The following is a 21,637-nucleotide window of genomic DNA, read 5'->3' on the forward strand; positions in this document are numbered from 1 at the left end:
AAGAAAAATCCAACCTGGTAATGGGCTGGAATTGGTTAAATTGGCCGCTTTCGGTGGCCGCGCGGCACCAAAAAATATCCGGGCGTCGTTTGCTGGTTGAAAAATGTTTTTAAAAACCTGCTCTGGTACAAACAAGGGAGTTTCTTTTGATATTAAATTTGGGAGTAATTTATCACAGAGGTGTTAGGCTATAAATTCTAACCTAAATTTTTTTTTTTTTAATTATTCTTTTTCTCATGTTTTCAGACCTTGGTGGCGACTTGATCCGGGATGCAGTCAATCCGCTCGGCTGTTCCGATGCTCGGGCAGTTTGGGGAAAATTCTGTGAGACAGAGAAACGAAGGGGTTACTCGCAATCATTTGAAATTGAATTTAAATTTAAATTTAAATTGTAATTGTAATTATATTTTTATTGGTTTTAGTTTTAGTTTTAGTTATTTTTTATTTTTAATTTTAATTATAGTTTTAGTTTTAGTTTTAATTTTAATTTTAATTTTATTTCTTTTTATTCTTATTTTTATTTTTATTCTTATTCTTATTTTATTTTTTTCTTATTTTTATTTTTATTTTTATTTTTATTTTTATTTTTATTTTTATTCTTATTCTTATTTTTATTTTTATTCTTATTCTTATTTTTATTTTTATTTTTATTTTTATTCTTATTCTTATTCTTATTCTTATTTTTATTCTTATTTTTATTTTTATTTTTATTTTTATCATTAAATGTCCTTTTTAATGATATTCCCAAGCCGTTTATCATTGCCTCAAAAATCTCCAACCACAACCGTCGCTTCCAACAAGCCACAACTACTGATAACTCGCTCATTTTACATAATTCTGTGCAACTGCTGGAGATAAAGACAGAAAAACTTTGGTTTTCCAGGTTCTAAACGCAGCCGTGTCTCTAAGACAAGCGTTTTCTCACGGACCGAAGCAGTAAAAATATTACAGGTTTTTACGGTTATCGTTTTTTCTCTGTACAACAGGGCTTTGTCTCCCTCCGTCGCCTTTCTTAAGTGAAGCTTTAAATTTAAAAATATTGAAATCCTCCTCTTCTGACAGTTGAAGTGAAAGGAAATTGTGGTTCAGGGTAAAATTTGCCTTTAATTATGCATCACCCCATTTATTTCTGCAGTTCATCATCGCCCCGGTTATCGGCACGTGACTCCAGGTCACCTTTGGTTAATCATAAAAACGGAGTAACGTGAAAAGCCACAATAAAGCCTACAAAGGGCAGAAGACAAATGTTTAATCTCATGTTTTGGGGGGGGATTGGTGATTTTCTGCGTTCTTGAAGACACTAATCACAACTGGCATTAAAATAATCCCCCTCAGATCCTGGGGGCAGTGTCTGCTTACAGCAGATTATAAAATAATTATTTTTACTTGTATCTATTCTATTTATGTATTAAATCTGATATATTTATATATAAATAAATTATAAGCTATGTATTATATGTCTTTTACGAAATGTATTATAAATTTTATATGTATATCTATTTTAATATGTTAGAATTTTAACATCTACATATAGGTTTTTTTTATCAAACAGACCCAAAAACTTCAAGACAGCAACTCTTTTTCTGATTCAGCAGCAGAAATCAGCACTTACGGGTGCTTTTGGCTACGGTTTCCCTTGTTGCTAAAATCCCGATGAGGACACAGGCCACGGCCACCACCAAACAGAAGAGGACGATGAATATAATTTCCAATTTGCTGAATTTCTTCTTTTCCATCTATGCCCGGAAGAACGCCGTTGGGTAAGGAAACCAGAAATAAGAATTTTGGAAATCGATATGTAGTGTGGCCAGCGGGGGCCGGGCAGGGACGGGGCCCCCGTGCTCGGCCCTGGGGAGGCCCCACCTCGAATGCTGGGCTCAGGGTTGGGCCCCTCGGGACAAGAAGGGCCTGGAGGGGCTGGAGCGTGTCCAGAGAAGGGCAGCGGGGCTGGGGCAGGGTCTGGAGCACAAGTGTGCTGGGGGGCGGCTGGGGGGGCTGGGGGGGTTTAGCCTGGAGAAGGGGAGGCTGAGGGGAGCCCTTCTCGCTCTCTGCAGCTGCCTGAGAGGGGCTGGAGTGAGGGGGGGGCTGGTCTCTGCTCCCAATTTAAGCGATAGGATGAGAGGGAACGGCCTCGAGCTGCGTCAGGGCAGGTTTAGGCTGGAGATTAGGACCAATGTCTTCCCTGCCGGAGCGGTCGGGCCCTGGCACAGGCTGCCCAGAGAGGTGGGGGCGTCGCCGTCCCTGGGGGGGCTCAAAGGATGTGCAGACGCGGCCCTTGGGGACACGGTTTTAGAGGCCTGGGGGTGTTGGGTTGGGGGTTGGCCTTGATGATCCTCGAGGTCTTTTCCAACCTTAATAACTCCATGATTCTACGATCCAACCATCTGCCCCCACAAACCCCATACCCCAGCCTCAGAGCCCTACAGCCCATCCCTACAGCCCCCAGCAACCCCAAAGCCTACCCCGACCTCATCCCCACAGGTGCCATATGCCCACAGTACTCCAATTTCTTCCCCAAAAGGGTCGTCAAGCACCGGGTCGGGCCGCCCAGGGCAGGGGGGGAGCCCCCATCCCCGGGGGTATTGAAGAGACGCGTGGGGGTGGCGCTGAGGGACATGGCGTGGCGGTGGGCTGGGCGCTGGCGCGTTGCCGCTTGGGCGCGACGACCTGAAGGGCCTGTTCCAGCCTCAAAAATTCTATGATCCTATTTCAGCCATAAATCATATCCCCTCGTGCCTACATTGCTATAAGGGCCAAGTACCATAATTCTCATATTCAGACTAATTCGCCAAGTGCAATAATTCAGAATAATTCAGAATAATTCAAGTAACATTGACGATGTCATTATTCATCACTGAGGGATTTCTTTTCCTCCCCACAAACTCCTTTCAAACATGCACAAACCAGAATTTTCCTGCACCTCTAATTATGGAATTATATTTTTTTTTTCTATTTTACTGAAACTCCAGAACTAAAACTGAAGCGATCTGCACATTTCGGGTTTCAAACCGAAATGGGTTGGGTTTATTTTTTTTCAAACAAACAAAAACTCCAGTTATATAAAGGAGGATATTAATCTGACCGTGTCCCCCAGCAAAAAAAAAACTATTAACGTGGTAAGATCGTTATTTGTGAGAGAGGAGAAAAGCGTGCGCATAAAAAAACCAGCTGAAGGATGTCCCACGTCTTCGCCTCTCGCGCCCAAGCAGCCCCGAAAAAACTAAATTGAAAAAAATACATTATTTTAACCGCTAAACAATACAGGGGGTCTGTTTCTCCGCAGCTCCCTTTTGCAGTGACCGAGTATTGACTGGGAGCCCTAAGAACTGGCACTCATTTGGGGGAAAACCTGAAATAATATTAATATTAATAATAATAACAATAAATAATTATATATAATATATATTATATAGTATTATATCTGTATTTTATATATTAAATATTAAATATTATATATTATATATTATATTATTTATTATATATTTATATTATATATTATTTTATCGTTGTTATTATTATTATTGCTATTATTATTACTATTATTATTGCTATTATTATCGCTATTATTGCTATTATTACTGTTACTACTATGATTACTGCTAAAGGATTTATTGCCCTCAGCACCCATCCCAAACCACCACAACACGAATCTTTCCATCCTTCCATTCCCAAGCATTTAACTGCTAAAAATAAGGACGTCTGGTTTATAAACGTCCGCTCGACCACCGGGCAAATCAACAGCAAAAATTTCTGGGAAACCAGGGATCCGGTAAATTGCACCACGTACCTTGCGGCGCGTTCGCCTTCCTTTCCCGGCCGCCGCGCTCGACGGCAAACCCGCGTTTATACCCTGCCCTGTTATCGGCCGCGGGTGTCGTTCGCTAACAAAGTCCGCGCTGGCTTTTTTTTTTTTAAGGATTTACAGCCTCGTTTTGCTGACTCTGCAGAATCCCCCGTCTTAAGAAACAGGCGTTTCCGTGAGCTGGTGTTCCTGCTGCGGCAGCTCTGCCACAGGTTTTCCCGCGAGCTGCGGCGCCCGATTGATGCTGCAGGAAAGAGCACGCCAGGGGTTGCAAAACCACCCCCGCTTTTGTGCCCGGCCTTCGCCCGAGCCCGGAGCTGAAATTAATTCTGCTGTGTAAGAGCTGGTCGCGCTAAGCCTCCGCGATATTCAACTGCCGTCGTCAGCGGGGCGTCGGTGGAGGAATCGCTGCGGTGCCGCGGCTGCACCCCTCCCCCACCCCCCCGCCCCCCCCCCCCCCCGGAATAAAAACGGGCGAAGGGGAAGTGGTTTGACCCAGAAGTGGGTGAGAGAAGAGAGCAAATGCCGCGGCAGCAGGTGGGAGGGTAAAGGTAAAGGTTAAGGGTAAAGGTAAAGGGTAAAGGTAAAGGTTAAAGGTAAAGGTAAAGGTTAAAGGTAAAGGTAAAGGTAAAGGTAAAGGTTAAAGGTAAAGGTTAAAGGTAAAGGTAAAGGTTAAAGGTAAAGGTAAAGGTAAAGGTTAAAGGTAAAGGTAAAGGTAAAGGTTAAAGGTAAAGGTTAAAGGTAAAGGTAAAGGTAAAGGTAAAGGTAAAGGTAAAGGTAAAGGTAAAGGTAAAGGTAAAGGTAAAGGTAAAGGTTAAAGGTAAAGGTAAAGGTAAAGGTAAAGGTTAAAGGTAAAGGTAAAGGTAAAGGTAAAGGTTAAAGGTAAAGGTAAAGGTAAAGGTAAAGGTAAAGGTAAAGGTAAAGGTAAAGGTAAAGGTAAAGGTTAAAGGTAAAGGTTAAAGGTAAAGGTAAAGGTAAAGGTAAAGGTAAAGGTAAAGGTAAAGGTAAAGGTTAAAGGTAAAGGTTAAAGGTAAAGGTAAAGGTAAAGGTAAAGGTAAAGGTAAAGGTAAAGGTTAAAGGTAAAGGTAAAGGTAAAGGTAAAGGTAAAGGTAAAGGTAAAGGTAAAGGTAAAGGTAAAGGTAAAGGTAAAGGTTAAAGGTAAAGGTTAAAGGTAAAGGTAAAGGTAAAGGTAAAGGTAAAGGTAAAGGTTAAAGGTAAAGGTTAAAGGTAAAGGTAAAGGTAAAGGTTAAAGGTAAAGGTAAAGGTAAAGGTAAAGGTAAAGGTAAAGGTAAAGGTAAAGGTAAAGGTAAAGGTAAAGGTAAAGGTTAAAGGTAAAGGTTAAAGGTAAAGGTAAAGGTAAAGGTAAAGGTAAAGGTAAAGGTAAAGGTAAAGGTAAAGGTAAAGGTAAAGGTAAAGGTAAAGGTAAAGGTTAAAGGTAAAGGTAAAGGTAAAGGTAAAGGTTAAAGGTAAAGGTAAAGGTAAAGGTAAAGGTAAAGGTAAAGGTAAAGGTAAAGGTTAAGGTTAAAGGTAAAGGTAAAGGTAAAGGTAAAGGTAAAGGTAAAGGTAAAGGTAAAGGTAAAGGTAAAGGTAAAGGGAAAGGGAAAGGGAAAGGGAAAGGGAAAGGGAAAGGGAAAGGGAAAGGGAAAGGGAAAGGGAAAGGGAAAGGGAAAGGGAAAGGGAAAGGGAAAGGGAAAGGGAAAGGTAAAGGTAAAGGTTAAAGGTAAAGGTAAAGGTAAAGGTAAAGGTAAAGGTAAAGGTAAAGGTAAAGGTAAAGGTAAAGGTAAAGGGAAAGGGAAAGGGAAAGGGAAAGGGAAAGGGAAAGGGAAAGGGAAAGGGAAAGGGAAAGGGAAAGGGAAAGGGAAAGGGAAAGGGAAAGGGAAAGGGAAAGGGAAAGGGAAAGGGAAAGGGAAAGGTAAAGGTAAAGGAACGCGCGCCTGATTCGGGCACAAGATCATCACGGGTATTCCGGAAGATTAGAAAAGGCTGATTTAAGAAACAGTTAGCAGCAGACTGTCTACAGGAAGAACCGAAAAGAGAAAGACAGCGGTTGTGTCCGTTAGGGGAAAAAGTCAGAATTACGGTAACGCAAGCAAAGAAAAAAAGCTGGCATTGGCCAAATCTAAAATTAATTGCGGTTGCAGATCCCGAGGGCTGGGATGGCGACATCTGGGGAGAATCTGACAAAAGCAACTCCGAACTGGGAGAAGAACTGGAGGAAAGGGAAGCAGGACCCCTCATTAAGGCAGAAAGGTCCACCAATACCTTTAAATGATGGATATAAAAACTGTCTAAGACTCGATTCCGGAGGTTTAGGAGGCAGGTGCTCTTTTATTACAGCGCCGGATGCTCGGGGGGGATAATTCCCCCTAGCACGCCCCCCCACCGGAGTTCACTTTTGACATTTATACACGACAGTTACCACACCGCGCCTACCTAATGTGTGATCGTTGACCTGACTAAGCATCCTCTTCTTCCATTGGTCTGTACCTTCTCCGCTTAGCTTTAAAGCTACAGCGTCATTTTAATTCACTGCGCACGCTCTAGAGGAGTCGGGGGGGGGGGAGTCAGTCCTTTCGTCCCTCAGTTGAGTCGGCGGTCGCAATCTCCCCCTCCCAGAATTACCTTTCCTCCAGTTCCTGGGGCTCTCCCTGGTTTCATGGCTGTGGCATCCCTCGATCCTCCTCGCAGGAGAATGTTCCTTTCTGTTATCGGTCCCTGAAGCTTCTCAGCTCCCGAACCTTGAATTCCTCCCACAAGTAGGCTCACGGAGTCGTTTGCATTTCTCAGGATGTGGGTTTAGGTTAATAATGGCTCAAGCCACAAGTTTAACCCTTTAGTTATTTACAACAACCCTGTGCCCCGAGGGGGCCCCTGGTCCGCCCCACGTTGTCCCTTCAGTTCCCCGGTGCCCCAAAGAGGGCCGTGGCCACCAGGAATCATAGAATCAGAGAATCATGGAATGATTAAGGTTGGAAAAGGCCTCGAGGATCATCAAGGCCAACCCCCAACCCAACACCCCCAGGCCTCCGAAACCACGTCCCCAAGTGCCACGTCTACATGTTTTTTGAGCCCCCCCAGGGACGGCGACTCCCCCACCTCTCTGGGCAGCCTGTGCCAGGGCCTGACCGCTCCGGCAGGGAAGACATTGGTCCTAATCTCCAGCCTAAACCTGCCCTGACGCAGCTCGAGGCCGTTTCCTCTCATCCCATCACTTGTTCCTTGGGAGAAGAGACCCCAAAACGGGTGAGCAGATGGTGGCAGCCTCCTGGCCCTGCCAGTTCCAGGCATGTCCTGGTGCTGCCGGAGGTGGCTGTGGGTTCCCCGGCCAGGGTGAGCCTGGAACCATCTATATTTTAGCTTTTTTTCAAGGCGTTACCCCAAACCACTGCCGGTGCAACCCCACGGACAGGACCTGACCGCAGTGAATTGCAAGCCAAGTTTTCACACAGACCGAGAGAAACGGAAACCACGTACATGTGGAGTCTCCCCGACCGGGGCGGGGGGGATCAAACACCATTAGACGATGACAAAGCGGGGGGATTTTGGGGCTCAGAGGTCTTTCTGAGTGATGGCTTGGTGGGAGACCAGCTGATAACATCCCAGGCTGGGGCATGGGCCCCAAGGAGGGAGGGGACCCCGTCACTATGTATGACAGGGGATGGCAAGGGGTTCCAATGGCCGCTCCGGCGGACCCCAGCCACCTCAGACCCCTCATCACAGGGCCACCAGGTGCCTTAAAAATATATGTGCAACCTCTTAATGAAAGAATTCCAAGGGCCCTAGAACACAACCAGCAAAGTCCGCAGAACCCGCCTGCCGCGCACTTGACCCGGAGGAGAGGTGGCACCACGCGGCCACTTCACGGTGCGAAATGGGGTGGGTGGGGCTGGGCGGTGGCACCGGTGGGAATGGGAGGGTCCAGCAGGAACGGGAGGGTCTGGCAGGAACAACCTTTGGCAAAGCTATAGGCCTGTAACACTTATCTCTGGTGATCTGTTCTCTCTGGTGCCCAACGCCAGGCCCCGAGGGAACGGCAGGGAGATGTGCCAGGGGAGGGTTAGGCTGGGCATTAGGGGAAGGTCCTTCCCCCAGAGGGTGGTGGAGCCCTGGAACAGGCTCCCCAGGAGGCATCATGGCACCAGCCTGGTGATGTTCAAGAAGCACCTGGACACAGCCCTCAGAGACACGGTGTGAATTTGGGGTGTCCTGTGCAGGGACAGGAGCTGGGCTCGGTGATCCTTGTGGGTCCCTTCCAGCTCAGGGCATTCTATGATTCTATGGGTTTGGTCCTCCTCGGAGCAGCAGGTCCGCAATCGGGGACCCTCCCCTTCTGTCGGGATGCCGCCTAAGGTAACGCCTCACGGCTGAGAGCCCTCAGCTTCTTAGGTGAGCGATTGCGCTTTTTGGCTCCTCATTTTAAAAACTTTAAGGACCCTTAAATCGGCTGAGAGGTGACAGGTCCCGCCTGCCATCCTGACCCTGTGGTTAATGTTCACTGGAGCGTTAAACTGACCTTATTTGAAATAAATTTCGTTGCAGTATAATATCTGATTGGTCCATATTGATAAACCTCCGCAGCAAACGGTGATAACCAATGACAGGGACCGAAGGTCTCCAGCGATTAAGGGGTGGACAGAGGGAAATTTCCAGGTAGAACGTTGGAGAAGGACAACCTGAACCTTGCACCTGACGAAAAGGAGAAACTGAGAGGACTGGAAGGATTTGGGATACTTGAGGGGTGCCTGTGGGACTATGAAAAGCTTAGGAATTGGGAATTTAATGAACTTTAATCCACTAATTTAATGGACTTTAATCCAATCTGTCCTGAGAACTGCTGTGAAGAGCCTGGCTCCATCTTCTTCATCCCTTCCCGCCAGGTGTTTATGCACATTGATGAGTTCCCCCTGGAGCCTTCTCTTCTCCAGGCTGAACCATCCCAGCTCTCTCAGCCTTTCCTCACAGAAGAGGTGCTCCCGTCCCTTCATCATCTTCACTGCCCTTCACTGGGCTCTCTCCAGTACACCCGTGTCTCTCTCGTACTGGGGAGCCCATATCTGGACACAACACTCCAGGTGCAGCCTCACCAGCGCCGAGCAGAGGACAAGCATCACCTCCCTTGACCTTCTGGCAAGGCTTTGCCTTCTTTGCCACAAGGATGCGTCGCTGCCTCACCTTCAACTTGGTGGCCACCACAACCCCAAGGTCCTTCTCAGTGAAGCTGCTTTCCAGCTGGGTGGCCCCCAGCCCTTACCAATGCCTGGGGTTGTTCCTCCCCAAGGGCAGGACTTTCCACTTCCCCTCACAGACCTTCGGGAGGTTCCCATCGGCCCATTTCTCCAGCCCGTTGAGGTCCCTTTGGATGGCAGCACGACCCTCCAGCGCATCAGCCGTTCCCTCTGGTTTGGCGCCTTCTGCAAACTTGCCGAGGGTACACACAGCCCCAACAATCAGATCATTAACGAAGACGTTAAACAGGATTGGCTCCAGTATTGACCCCTGAGATACACCACTAGGGACTGGTCTCCAGCTGGACGTTGATCCCAACCTGCTGGGGCCGGCCATTCAGCCGTTGAACTCACGTAAGCACCACCCCCTTCTCTCCCCTCGCCCACCCAACTAGTCACCTCGTTGCAGAAGGCTGTTGGGTTGGTTAAGCATGATTTGCCCCTCATCAAGCCATGCTGACCACCCACCACCACCTTCTTGTCGTTCATGTCTTTGGAAACGCTTCCCGGGGGGGCATTTTCTCCATCACCTTCCCGGGGCGCAGCTCAGGCTGACCATCCTGTAGTTCCCTGGATCCTCCGTCCTGCCCTGCTCGAGGACAGGAGCGACATTTGCTCTCTCCCAGCCTGCAGGAACCTCTCCCAGTTGAAATGACCTTTCAGAGACAGACACCGGTGTCCTTCACCCGGGTCCCTCCCCTCCTGGGGCACAGAGCCAACCGGGCTCCCTCGTGTCACAGAAGGCGGAGAGAAAGAGGAGAAGTGTGGGGTGGGAGACGACTCAAAGGGCTCCCTCCCACTTAAGGTCCTCCATGTAGGTCCCCTCCCCACATGGACCCCAGACACCACCACCCCACAGGGACCCCTCCCCATAGGGACCCCGGACACCCTTTCCTATAGGGTCCTACAAGTTGTCTACATCACCCCACCCCTGGGGCCCTGCACACTCTATAGGGACCCCCATCTACCCAACCCCAGACCCCCCAGGCCCTTAGGGAACCCCCAAATGCTTTAGGGAACATCCCATGACCAACCCCCTATAGGTTCCCCCACCATAGGGCCGTGCCTGGGGCGGGGCTTCCCCAGCATCTCACAGCCCTCATGCCCCCCACCCCAACCCCGCCAGAAGAAGCCAGACAACACCACGATGCAATACATTCTGTATTTGTATTATATTTTTTTCCCCCAGAAATACAGGAAAAAAGGGGGAAGGGGACACAAATTGGGTACAGAAAAGGGGAAAAAAAAGTTATAACAAAAAAAAAAAAAAGCTATTTTCCCCCCACCCCTTTTCCCACCCCCTTTTTAGCCCCCCAGTTTGGGATCTGGGGCAGGCTGGCTCCACCTGTACTGAGAAGAAAGTGTTAACAGACCCCAAAAACACCCCCCTTCACCCCAAAATCTTCCCCAGGAGCCTCAGGTTCCCCATACGATGCCCCCCAGAGCCACTCCCAGTCCTCCCAGTTTCCAGCCAGGAGGATGGAGGAAGGACCAACCTCATCCCGGCCCCCTGGAACCCCGGGCTGTTTTGGGGCAGAAACCCTCAATTAGAGGGCAATCGACCAACTCTGGGAAAACTAGATTATCGCCAGGTCTGGGGTAAAACAGAGGTAGCTCCAGAGCTGGGGAGGTCCCTCATCCTCCCAGTATACCAACTGAAAACCTCACCTCCCTCCCAGTATACCAGTAAACCTCCCCATCCTCCTAGTATACCAGTTAAAGACTGCCATCCTCCCTCCCAGTATACTACGGGAAAGTCCCTTTCTTCCCAGTATACCAGTTAAAACCACCTGTCCCCCGCAGTATACCAGTTAAAAACCATATTCCTGGTACACTAGTGAAAAAGAAAACCCTGTCCTCCCAGTATACCAGTAAAACCCCTGCATCCTCCCCCAGTAATGGAGCCTTGTCCTCCCAGTATACCAGAGAAAACGTGCCTTCCTTCTAGTATACCAGTTAAAACTCTCACATCCTCCCAGTATACCAGTAATAAAGCTCAGCCCTCCCAGTATACCAGTGAAAAAACCCTGTTCTCCCAGCACACCAGTGAAAAGGGGCCTTCCAGTATACCAGGTTAAAAAAACCCGTTCTCCCAGTATACCAGTGAAAAGCAGTCTGCCTCCCAGTATATTAGTGTACTAGTATGTATATATCCCGGTATCCTAGTCCTAGACCGCTGTCTTCCCAGTATACCAGTTAAAAAGAATAAAAACTCCCAGTGTACAAGTCACCAACCACTGTCCTCACAGCATGCCAGTTAAAAACCCACCTTCCTCCCAGTATACCAGTGAAAACCACCATCCTCCCAGTACACTTCTTAAAAACCAACCTTCCTCCCAGCACACCAGTTTACTCCTGTCCTCCCAGCACTAAAAAAGGGTCTTCCTCCCAGTATAGCAGCTAAAAAGCCTGCCTTTCTCCCAGCCCCCCCATCCTCCCAGCCCCCCAGTCCCCCCCCCAAACTCCCAGTGAGCAAGAGGGGGACGCGCACGCACCCCTGCCCACCCCCCACCCGCCCCCAGGTGCCCCGCGTCTGCGTGTCCGCAGCTCAGGGCCAGGGTCTCCAGACATGGCGGGGCAGCCCCGGCAGCCCCCCAGCTGCCCCCGGCGCCTCCTCCTTGGCGCAGCAGCGCCTCCGTGAGTCCTCATGGCCGCTGGGGCCGCGACCGGGGCCGTGCTGAGGCCCCAGGCCGGGCCCCCAACTAGGCCCAAAAGTAGGCTCGAAAGTAGGCCCGAAAGTAGGCCTGAAAGTAGGCCCGAAAGTAGGCCCTAAACCAGGCCTGTAACTGCGGTAACCGGCACACCCGGGGCCTTCGACAAGGCAACCAGGGCCATTGTCGGGGCAACCGGGGCTGTCACCACGGCAACTGGGGCCGTCGCCAGGGCAACCAGGGCTGTCACCGGGGCGGTAACCAAGGCCGCAGTCAGGCCTGTGAGTAGGCCTCAGACTAGGCCCCGGAGTAGGCCTAAAGTTGTGGTAACCAGGCCCATAACCATGATAACCGGGGCAGCCGGGCCCAACCCGCGGCGCGGGCAGTCCATGGCAGCCGGGGGGCCTGGGGGTGTCGGCGGGACCGGTGGCAAGCGGCGGGGGACAGACAGCCGTGGGGCCCGCGCCGGGGCAGGGGGGATCCGCCGGGATGGCCTGCAGGAAGCGGGCGGCACGTGCCAGGCACTCCCGGTAGCCGCTGCGGTAACGCTGCAGGAACAGCTCCTCCATCCCCAAGGGTTCTGTGCCAAAAAGAAACACGGTCACCACCTGTGCCACCCTGCACAGCCCCGTAGCAGCCACCTGAGAGCCCCCAGAACAGTATCCCCCCCCGTGGGGGGGCCTGTGGGGCAGGGCTGGGGGTCCCGGGGGTGGGGGAAACTGAGGCACAGACCTGGGAGGGGCTGCGCCCGCAGGAATTGCACCGTTTTCTGCAGGATCTCGGCCTTCTCCACCTTGGGGTTTCGGAGGCGCTGGGGGAGGGTGGGGGGGGAGGGGAGAGAGAGAGAGAGAGACATGGGGCGGGGGAGGGGAGGGGGGACACACATGTCACATGAATCGCGACAGTGGATGGGGGGTGGCCACAGTGTGACAGAACCACTGTAGGGCCCCGGCAGCACCCCCAGAGAGCCGTGAGCAAGGGGGGACCCCGATATTGCTCTGTTAGTGCCCCGATAGTGTCACGATAGTGACACGATAGAGCCACGAGAGAGCCCCGATAGTGTCGTCATAGTGCCCCAAGAGTATCGTGACAGTGTCCCGACAGCATCCCCAGATATCATCCCCAAGAGTGTCCCAATAGTGTCCCAATAGTGCCCTGACAGAGCCCCGATGGTGTCCCTGTAGAGCCCCGATAGTGTCACGATAGTGATCGTGATAGTGTCCCGACAGCGTCCCCAAGAGTGTCCTGATAATGTCCCGGCAGCGTCCCAACAGACCCCCGGTGCGGGGGCGGCACCGGGACGAAGCTGCCGTAGCTGCAGCGACAGGCGGGATAACAAGGTGGGCAATCGCGATAGAGCCTGATCGTCACGACAGGGTCAGGGTAGAGCCCCCCCTAATCACAATTCAGCCGTAAATGAGACCAAATAATTGCGATCGGGTCGCAACGGGGTCATGGGCGAGTCCCGATAGATGTGAGAGTCCCAATAGAGCCCTGAGAGTCACGATAGAGCCCAGCTAGAGCTGTGAACGTCACAACAGAGCCAGGACTGTCACGATAGTTGCAACAATCATGATAGTGCCACAGGAGAGCCGTGACAGAGCCTGAAGGTCATTATAGAGCCACAATAGTCAAGATAAAGCCATGACACAGCCATGGCAGTCGCGATAATATCGTGATAGAGCCATGACAGAGCTGTGATAGTCACAGCAGAGCCCCTGTAGTGCCCAAACAGTCGTGGTAGAGTCATGATAGTCACAACAGAGTCGTGATGGGTCACGAGAGCACTGCGACAGAGCCACGATAGAGGTGTGACAGTCGCAACAGAGCCGTGAGAGGACTGACAGTCGCGACAGAGCCGCGATAGAGCTGTGACAGTCGCAATAGAGCCGTGAGAGGACTGAGAGTCACGACAGAGCCGCGATAGAGCTGTGACAGTCGCAATAGAGCCGTGAGAGGACTGAGAGTCACGACAGAGCCGCGATAGAGCTGTGACAGTCGCAACAGAGCCGTGAGAGGACTGAGAGTCACGACAGAGCCGTGAGAGGGCTGTGCCAGTCGCGACAGAGGCGCGATAGTCGCGACAGAGCCTCACCTCGTCGCAGGTGGCCGCGAGCAGCAGCAGCCGGAGCCGGTCGAGGCTGCGGTTCATGCGGTCGCGACGACGCTTCTCCATGAGCGGCTTCAGGAGCTGCCCGGGGTGGGGGAGGGGAGGGGGGGAGGGGGGCAGAGCGCAAGTGAGCCCCAAGCCGGGCCTAACTGGGCCAGGGCCAAACCAGGCCGGGTCACAACGGGGCCAAACCGGGGTGGGGGGGGGGGGTTGGATTGGGACTAAACCATAAGGCCAGGGCTAAACCAGGTCGTGTTGGGTTGGAGCCAAACTGGGAGGGGGAGGGTTGGACTGGTACCAAACTGGGTTGGGTTAAGGCCCGGACTGGGCTAAACTGGGCCAAGGCTGAACCAAACTGGGCCAAGTTGTGATGGGGCCAAAGTGGGATGGGATTAGTTGAGCTGGGGTCAAACCAGGCCAGGATGGGTTGGGGCCAAACTGGGACGGGATGGGTTGAGTTAAACTGAGCCAAACTGGGCCAGGAATGAACGAAACCGGGTTGGGGTTAAATTGGACTGGGTTGGGCTGGGACCAAACTGGGTGAGTGCGAGGTCAAACTGGGCCAAACCAGCTCGGGGACAACCAGGCCAAACTGGTCAGGTTGGGGCCAAACCAGACCAAACTGGGCTGGGATCAAATGGGTTGGGATGGGGCTTAACTAGCCCAAATCAGGCCAGGGTGGGGCCAAATTAAGCCAGGCCTAATTGGGTCCAACCAAGCTGGGTGGGGTTGAACTAAACTGGCCCAGACCAAACTGGGCCATACTGGGCTAGGCCTGGGTCAGCAGGACTAGATCAAACTCCAACAGGCTAGAACCAGGTCTATCTGAACTGGGCCAAAACCAACAGAGCCCAGTGTGGGCAAGTGGAGCCAAACTGGGATGAACTGGGCTGGTCTGAGAAAACCAGGGCCAAACCAGGTTGAGTTGGGTCAAACTTGAGCTGGGTTTAACCAGGTTCAGATGAATTGGGCCAAGCTGATCCAGACTGGGCTGAGCAGGGCTGGACTGGGACAAGTCTGGACTGGGCTGGGCTGAGGCTGAGCCAAACCGGGGTGAACTGGGCTGAACTAGGCTAGATCAGGTTGAAACAGACCAAACTGGGTCAAACTGGGTCAAACCAGGCCAATATGAGCTAAACCGGGTAAACTGGACCAAACTAGGTTGAACCAGGCCTATATGAGCCAAATCACGCCAATAGGAGCTGAACCAGGTCAAACTCGACCAAACTGGGCTGAGTTGGGCTGAACTAGGACAAGTCCTAACTAGTTAAGCCAAACCCAAACTGGGGCGAACAAGGTCAAACCAGGACAAGCCCAAACAGAGCTGGTTTGGGTCAGGTCCTAACTGGACTTGAACTGGGCCAAGCCTGAATGGGGCAGAACTGAGCCAAGTCCTAACTGGGCTGAACTGGGTTAAACTGGGCCAAGCCCAACCCAGGCTAAACCCAGCCTAGCCCAACCATGGCTGAACTGAGCAAAGCCCTAACTGGGTAGAACTGGGCCAAACTGGGCCAAGTCTTTACCGGGAACTGGCCTGAACTGGGCCAAGCCCAAACTGGGCCAAATGTGGTCGAACTAGGCTAAACCCAGACTGGGCTGAACTGGGCCAAATGGGGCTGAACTAGGCCAAGAACTATCTGGGCTGAACTGGGCCAAACCCTAACTGGACAAAACTGGGCTAAATGGGGCCAAACCAGTTAAACTCCAAAACTGGGCTAAACTGGACCAAGCCCAATATGGGCTGATCCAGGCCAAACCCTAATTGGGCTGAACTGGGCAAAACTGGGCTGAACTTGGCCAAGCCCAAGCCAGACCAAAAGGGGCTAAACTGGGCCAAACGGTGCCAAACCAGTCCAAACCGGGCTCAACTGGGAAAAGGTCGAACTGGGCTGCACTGAGCCCAGTGGGTCTGAACCAGTTAAAGTCCCAACCAGGCTGAACCAGGCCAAACTGGGCTGAACTGGATCAAAGGGCTCCAAACCAGTTAAAGTCCAAACTGGGCTGAACCAGAACAAATTGGGCTGAACTGGGCCAAACCCAAACCAAGTTTAATTGGTCCAAGCCCAAAAACAGGACAAATCAGGCCAAACTGGGCTGAACTGGGCCAAACTGGGCTGAAGCAGGCCAAGCCCAAACCAGCCTGAAATGGGAGAAACCTAATCTGGGCTGAACTGGACCAAAGGGGTCCAAGCTGGGACAAGCCCAGGCTGGGCTGAACTGGTCCAAACCCTAATGGGGCTGAACCGGGCCAAAGGGGTCCAAACCAGTTAAAATCCCAACCAGGCTGAACCGGGCCACACTGGGCTGAACTGGGCCAAGCCCAAACTGGGCTGAACCAGGCCAAGCCCAAACCAGGATGAACTGGGCCAAACTGGCTCAAGCCCAAATTGGGCCAAACTGGGTCAAAGTGGCCCAAACCAGTTAAAGTCCAAACCAGGCTGAACTGGGCCAAACTGGGCTGAACCGGTCCAAGGCCAGACCAGGCTGAACCAGGAGAAATTGGGTTGAGCTCAGCCAAACTCAAACTGGGCTGAAATGGGAGAAACCTAAACCAGGCTGAACTGGACCAAGTGGGTCAAGCTGGGACAAGGCCAGACTGAGCTGAACTGGGCCAAAGGCGTTCCGAACCAGTTAAAGTCCAACCAGGCTGAACCAGGCCAAACTGGGCTGAACTGGCTCAAACCCAAATTGGGCCAAACTGGGCCTGGGCCAAACTGGGCCAAGCCCAAACTGGGCTGTACTGGGCCAAACTGGGCTGAACTGATTCAAGCCCAAACCAGGCTGAACCAGAACAAATTGGGCTGAACTGGGCCAAACCCAAACCGAGCTGAATTGGTCCAAGCCCAAACCAGGCCAAACTGGGCTGAACTGGGCCGAACTGGGCTGAAGCAGGCCAAGCCCAAACCAGCCTGAAATGGGAGAAACCTAAACTAGGCTGAACTGGACCAAAGCGGTCCAAGCTGGGACAAGCCCAGGCTGGGCTGAACTGGTCCAAAGGGGTCCAAGCTGGGACAAGCCCAGGCTGGGCTGAACTGGTCCAAAGGGGTCCAAGCTGGGACAAGCCCAGGCTGGGCTGAACTGGTCCAAACCCTAATGGGGCTGAACCGGGCCAAAGGGGTCCAAACCAGTTAAAATCCCAACCAGGCTGAACCGGGCCACACTGGGCTGAACTGGGCCAAGCCCAAATCAGGCTAAACCAGGCCAAACTGGGCCAAGCCCAAATCAGGCTGAACCAGGCCAAACTGGGCCAAGCCCAAACCAGGCTGAAATGGGAGGAACCTAAACCGGGCTGAACTGAGCCAAGCCCAAACCAGGCTGAAACGGGAGGAACCTAAACCGGGCTGAACTGGGCCAAGCCCAAACCAGGCTGAAACGGGAGGAACCTAAACCGGGCTGAACTGGGCCAAGCCCAAACCAGGCTGAAACGGGAGGAACCTAAACCGGGCTGAACTGGGCCAAGCCCAAACCAGGCTGAAACGGGAGGAACCTAAACCGGGCTGAACTGGGCCAAGCCCAAACTAGGCTGAAACGGGAGGAACCTAAACTGGGCTGAACTGAGCCAAGCCCAAACCAGGCTGAAACGGGAGGAACCTAAACCGGGCTGAACTGGGCCAAGCCCAAACTAGGCTGAACCAGGCCAAACTGGGCCAAGCCCAAACCAGGCTGAAATGGGAGGAACCTAAACCGGGGGTAACCGGGCCAAATGGGTCTGAACCAGTTAAAGTCCCAACTGGGCTAAGCTGGCACCAATGGGTCCGAGCCGGGCCTGGGCCAGGCTGGGCTGAGCCGGGCCTAGCCCAGCCAGGCCTAGCCGGGCCGCCGTTACCTTCCTGTCGCTGTGGGGGTCGGCGGCGCTGCTCATGGTGGTGGGGCCGGGCCGGGGCCGGGCGGAGGGTCCGGCCGGGGGGTCCGGAGGGACCTTTATGGGACGGGGCGGCCCCGCCCCGGGGCGGGGGAGGGGCGGGGGGAGGGGCAGGGGGATGTGGAGGGGGGGAGTGAGCGGGGGGTCGGGGTGGGGGGGGGCAGTGGGGGGGGAGTAGGGGGATTGGGGGCGCTGGGGGGCACTGGGAGCACTGGGGGGGAACTGGGGGGTTGCTGGGGGGAGCGATGGGGGAGTGGGGGAACTGGGGGCACTGGGAGCACTGGGAACACTGGGGGAGGGCACTGGGGAGTGGGGGGAACTGGGAGGGTGCTGGGGGGGAGTGGCAGGGGAGTGGGGGAACTGGGGGCACTGGGAGCACTGGGAGGGGAGGGGGCACTGGGGGGGCATTGGGGGAGGGGGGTGACTGGGGGGGTGCTGGGGGGGAGTGGCAGGGGAGTGGGGGAACTGGGGGCCACTGGGAACACTGGGGGGGGCACTGGGGAGTGGGGGGAACTGGGAGGGTGCTGGGGGGGAGTGACGGGGGAGTGGGGGAACTGGGGGGCGCTGGGAGCACTGGGAACACTTGGGGGGGCACTGGGGAGTGGGGGGAACTGGGAGGGCGCTGGGGGGAGTGATGGGGAACTGGGGGAACTGGGGGCACTGGGAGCACTGGGAACACTGGAGGGGTACTGGGGGGGGGAACTGGGAGGGTGCTGGGGGGGGTTGGGGGGGTGTGATGGGGGACTGGGGGACGTGGGGAGCACTGGGAGCACTGGGAGGGGAGGGGGGGCACTGCGGGGGGGGGAATTGTGGGGGTGCTGGGGGGGAGTGACGAGGGAGTGGGGGAACTGGGGAGCACTGGGAGGGGAGGGGGGACACTGCGGGAGGGGGGAACTGTGGGGGTGCGATGTGGGACTGGGGGAACTGGGAGCACTGGGGGGGCAATAGTGGGGAGCGGGGGATGGGGGGCATTGGGAGCACTGGGAGGGGAGGGGGGCACTGGGGGGGCACTGGGGGGTACCATAAGTACTGGAAGCACTGGGGGGGCACTGGGAGGAATGGGGGGAGCACTGAGAAACTGGGGGGAGTACTGGGGGGGCACTGGGAGCACTGGGGGGCCACTGGGGGGGCACTGGGAGCACTGGGAGGGCACTGGGAGCATTTGAAGGGAACACTGGGGGGCACTGGGAGCCCTGGGAGGAATGGGGGGGCACTGGGGGGTACCATAAGCACTGGAAGCACTGGGGGGGCACTGGGAGGAATGGGGGGAGCACTGGGGGGGCACTGGGGGGGTACCATAAGCACTGGAAGCACTGGGGGGGCACTGGGAGGAATGAGGGGAGCACTAAGAAACTGGGGGGAGTACTTGGGGGGAACTGGGAGCACTGGGGGGCCACTGGGAGCATTTGAAGGGAACACTGGGGGGCACTGGGAGCCCTGGGAGGAATGGGGGGGCACTGGGGGGGGCACTGGGAGCCCTGGGAGGAATGGGGGGGGCACTGGGGGGGCACTGGGAGCCCTGGGAGGAATGGGGGGGGCACTGGGGGGGCACTGGGAGCACTGGGAGGAATGGGGGGGGCACTGGGGGGGCACTGGGAGCCCTGGGAGGAATGGGGGGGGCACTGGGGGGGGCCCTGGGAGGAATGGGGGGGGCACTGGGGGGGCACTGGGAGCACTGGGAGGGGTCGGCCCGGCCGCCTGGGTCCCCTTCCCCCGTGGGAAAGGCGGGGGGGGGGGGGGAGGGGGCGTGGGAACCCGGACGCCTGGGTTCTCCCACGCTTAGGGGGAGGGGCGGCGACACCCCCCCACCCCCCCCGGAGACCTTTTGGGATCATTTCACGGGAATTTGGGGCTGGGGGCGGGGGGGGGGGAGGGGCCGGGTTTCTGATAGAGGGTTGTGCCGCCGCCCCTCCCCCCCCCGCCGCGGTGATGGTGCCAAACGGCGGGGGGGGAGGGGAGGTGACAAACGGCCGGAGGTGGGGGGGGGTCGCGGGGAGTCCCCGTGCCCGCACGTGCCCAACCCCCACCCCCACCCCCCACCCCCCCACGCCTGGTCCGCTGGGGGTGGGGGAGGGGTCCTGAATCCCAAACAACTCCCCCCAAAAGGGGACCCAGGGGTCGGGGTGACCCCCCTCCCCCACCCAAAGGGGTCCCGGGGGTCGGGGTGACCCCCCTCCCCCCACCCAAAGGGGTCCCGGGGTCGGGGTGACCCCCCCTCCCCCCCCAAAAGGGGACCCAGGGGTCGGGGTGACCCCCCTCCCCCCACCCAAAGGGGTCCCGGGGGTCGGGGTGACCCCCCTCCCCCACCCAAAGGGGACCCAGGGGTCGGGGTGACCCCCCTCCCCCCACCCAAAGGGGTCCCGGGGTCGGGGTGACCCCCCCCCTCCCCCCCCAAAGGGGTCCCGGGGGTCGGGGTGACCCCCCCTCCCCCACCCAAAGGGGACCCAGGGGTCGGGGTGACCCCCCCCTCCCCCCACCCAAAGGGGTCCCAGGGGTCGGGGTGACCCCCCTCCCCCCACCCAAAGGGGTCCCAGGGGTCGGGGTGACCCCCCTCCCCCACCCAAAGGGGACCCGGGGTCGGGGTGACCCCCCCTCCCCCCCCAAAGGGGTCCCGGGGTCGGGGTGACCCCCCTCCCCCCACCCAAAGGGGACCCGGGGTCGGGGTGACCCCCCCTCCCCCCACCCAAAGGGGACCCAGGGGTCGGGGTGACGCCCCTCCCCCCCCCAAAGGGGACCCGGGGGTCGGGGTGACCCCCCCTCCCCCACCCAAAGGGGACCCGGGGGTCGGGGTGACCCCCCTCCCCCACCCAAAGGGGACCCAGGGGTCGGGGTGACCCCCCCCCCTCCCCCCCCCAAAGGGGTCCCGGGGGTCGGGGTGACCCCCCCTCCCCCACCCAAAGGGGACCCAGGGGTCGGGGTGACCCCCCCCTCCCCCCACCCAAAGGGGTCCCAGGGGTCGGGGTGACCCCCCTCCCCCCACCCAAAGGGGTCCCAGGGGTCGGGGTGACCCCCCTCCCCCACCCAAAGGGGACCCGGGGTCGGGGTGACCCCCCCTCCCCCCCCAAAGGGGTCCCGGGGTCGGGGTGACCCCCCTCCCCCCACCCAAAGGGGACCCGGGGTCGGGGTGACCCCCCCTCCCCCCACCCAAAGGGGACCCAGGGGTCGGGGTGACGCCCCTCCCCCCCCCAAAGGGGACCCGGGGGTCGGGGTGACCCCCCCTCCCCCACCCAAAGGGGACCCGGGGGTCGGGGTGACCCCCCTCCCCCACCCAAAGGGGACCCAGGGGTCGGGGTGACCCCCCCTCCCCCCCCCCCAAAGGGGTCCCGGGGGTCGGGGTGACCCCCCTCCCCCCCCCAAAGGGGACCCAGGGGTCGGGGTGACCCCCCCTCCCCCCCCCAAAGGGGACCCGGGGTGACCCCCCTCCCCCACCCAAAGGGGACCCAGGGGTCGGGGTGACCCCCCTCCCCCACCCAAAGGGGTCCCGGGGGTCGGGGTGACCCCCCTCCCCCCCCCAAAGGGGACCCAGGGGTCGGGGTGACCCCCCCTCCCCCCCCCAAAGGGGACCCGGGGTGACCCCCCTCCCCCCCCAAAGGGGTCCCGGGGGTCGGGGTGACCCCCCTCCCCCCACAAAGGGGTCCCGGGGTGACGCCCCCCAAGTGACTCCTCGCCCCCCCCACGTGGTTGAATCCAGAGCACTTTATTGCAGGCCCCGCCCCCTCCGTGGCCCAGCCTTCTGATTGGTGGAGGGAGCTGGGGGTTCAGCTCCCATTGGTCACTGCTGGGGGGGGGGAGCGGTCAGGGCTGTCTGTGGGGCAGCCGTGGGGCTGCCCATTGGTCAGTTCTGTCTGTGAGTCTGTCCATGGGTCTGTCCGTGGGTCCGTCCGTGGGTCTCAGGGCTCGCCATGGGTCTGTCTGTGGGTCAGGTCTGTCCGTGGGCCTGTCTGTGGGTCTCAGGGCTTGCTGTGGGTCAGGTCTGTCCACGGGTCA

General features: G+C 56.1%; 2 protein-coding genes across 2 annotated transcripts in view; both read right to left on the reverse strand.

The window, feature by feature from the left end:
- Positions 1 to 4,034, reverse strand: part of LOC104044465 (maltase-glucoamylase-like) — a 61,525-nt gene extending 57,491 nt beyond the window's left edge. Inside the window, exons 1-3 of the mRNA XM_064440299.1 lie at positions 3,788 to 4,034; positions 1,613 to 1,736; positions 249 to 322 (exon numbers count right to left, since the gene is read on the reverse strand). Coding sequence (XP_064296369.1) covers positions 249 to 322; positions 1,613 to 1,736 — 198 coding nt within the window. The 5' untranslated portion in view covers positions 3,788 to 4,034. The remainder of the gene's footprint in view (positions 1 to 248; positions 323 to 1,612; positions 1,737 to 3,787) is intronic.
- A 7,514-nt stretch (positions 4,035 to 11,548) lies between these two features.
- Positions 11,549 to 17,722, reverse strand: LOC135311162 (transcription factor HES-7-like). Its single transcript, XM_064440302.1, has 4 exons — positions 17,615 to 17,722; positions 13,774 to 13,869; positions 12,411 to 12,489; positions 11,549 to 12,258 (listed from the first exon to the last, which is right to left on the reverse strand). The coding sequence occupies exons 1-4, from the start codon at positions 17,648 to 17,650 to the stop codon at positions 11,576 to 11,578; spliced, it is 894 nt and encodes a 297-aa protein (XP_064296372.1). The 5' UTR covers positions 17,651 to 17,722; the 3' UTR covers positions 11,549 to 11,575.
- Between the last annotated feature and the right edge of the window lie 3,915 nt (positions 17,723 to 21,637).

The sequence above is a fragment of the Phalacrocorax carbo genome, unplaced genomic scaffold (assembly GCF_963921805.1).
Source record: "Phalacrocorax carbo unplaced genomic scaffold, bPhaCar2.1 SCAFFOLD_54, whole genome shotgun sequence".
NCBI lineage: Eukaryota > Metazoa > Chordata > Aves > Suliformes > Phalacrocoracidae > Phalacrocorax > Phalacrocorax carbo.

What these genes read in the sequence shown, in the direction of transcription:
- LOC135311162 (XM_064440302.1), bottom strand. Translation starts at nt 17,650, where the DNA reads ATGAGCAGCGCCGCCGACCCCCACAGCGACAGGAAG. An exon ending in TCGCGGCCACCTGCGACGAG is followed by an intron (nt 12,490 to 13,773) that starts GTGAGGCTCTGT and finishes ACCCTCCCCCAG; the next exon opens with CGCCTCCGAAACCCCAAGGT. An exon ending in GCGGGCGCAGCCCCTCCCAG is followed by an intron (nt 12,259 to 12,410) that starts GTCTGTGCCTCA and finishes TTTTTGGCACAG; the next exon opens with AACCCTTGGGGATGGAGGAG.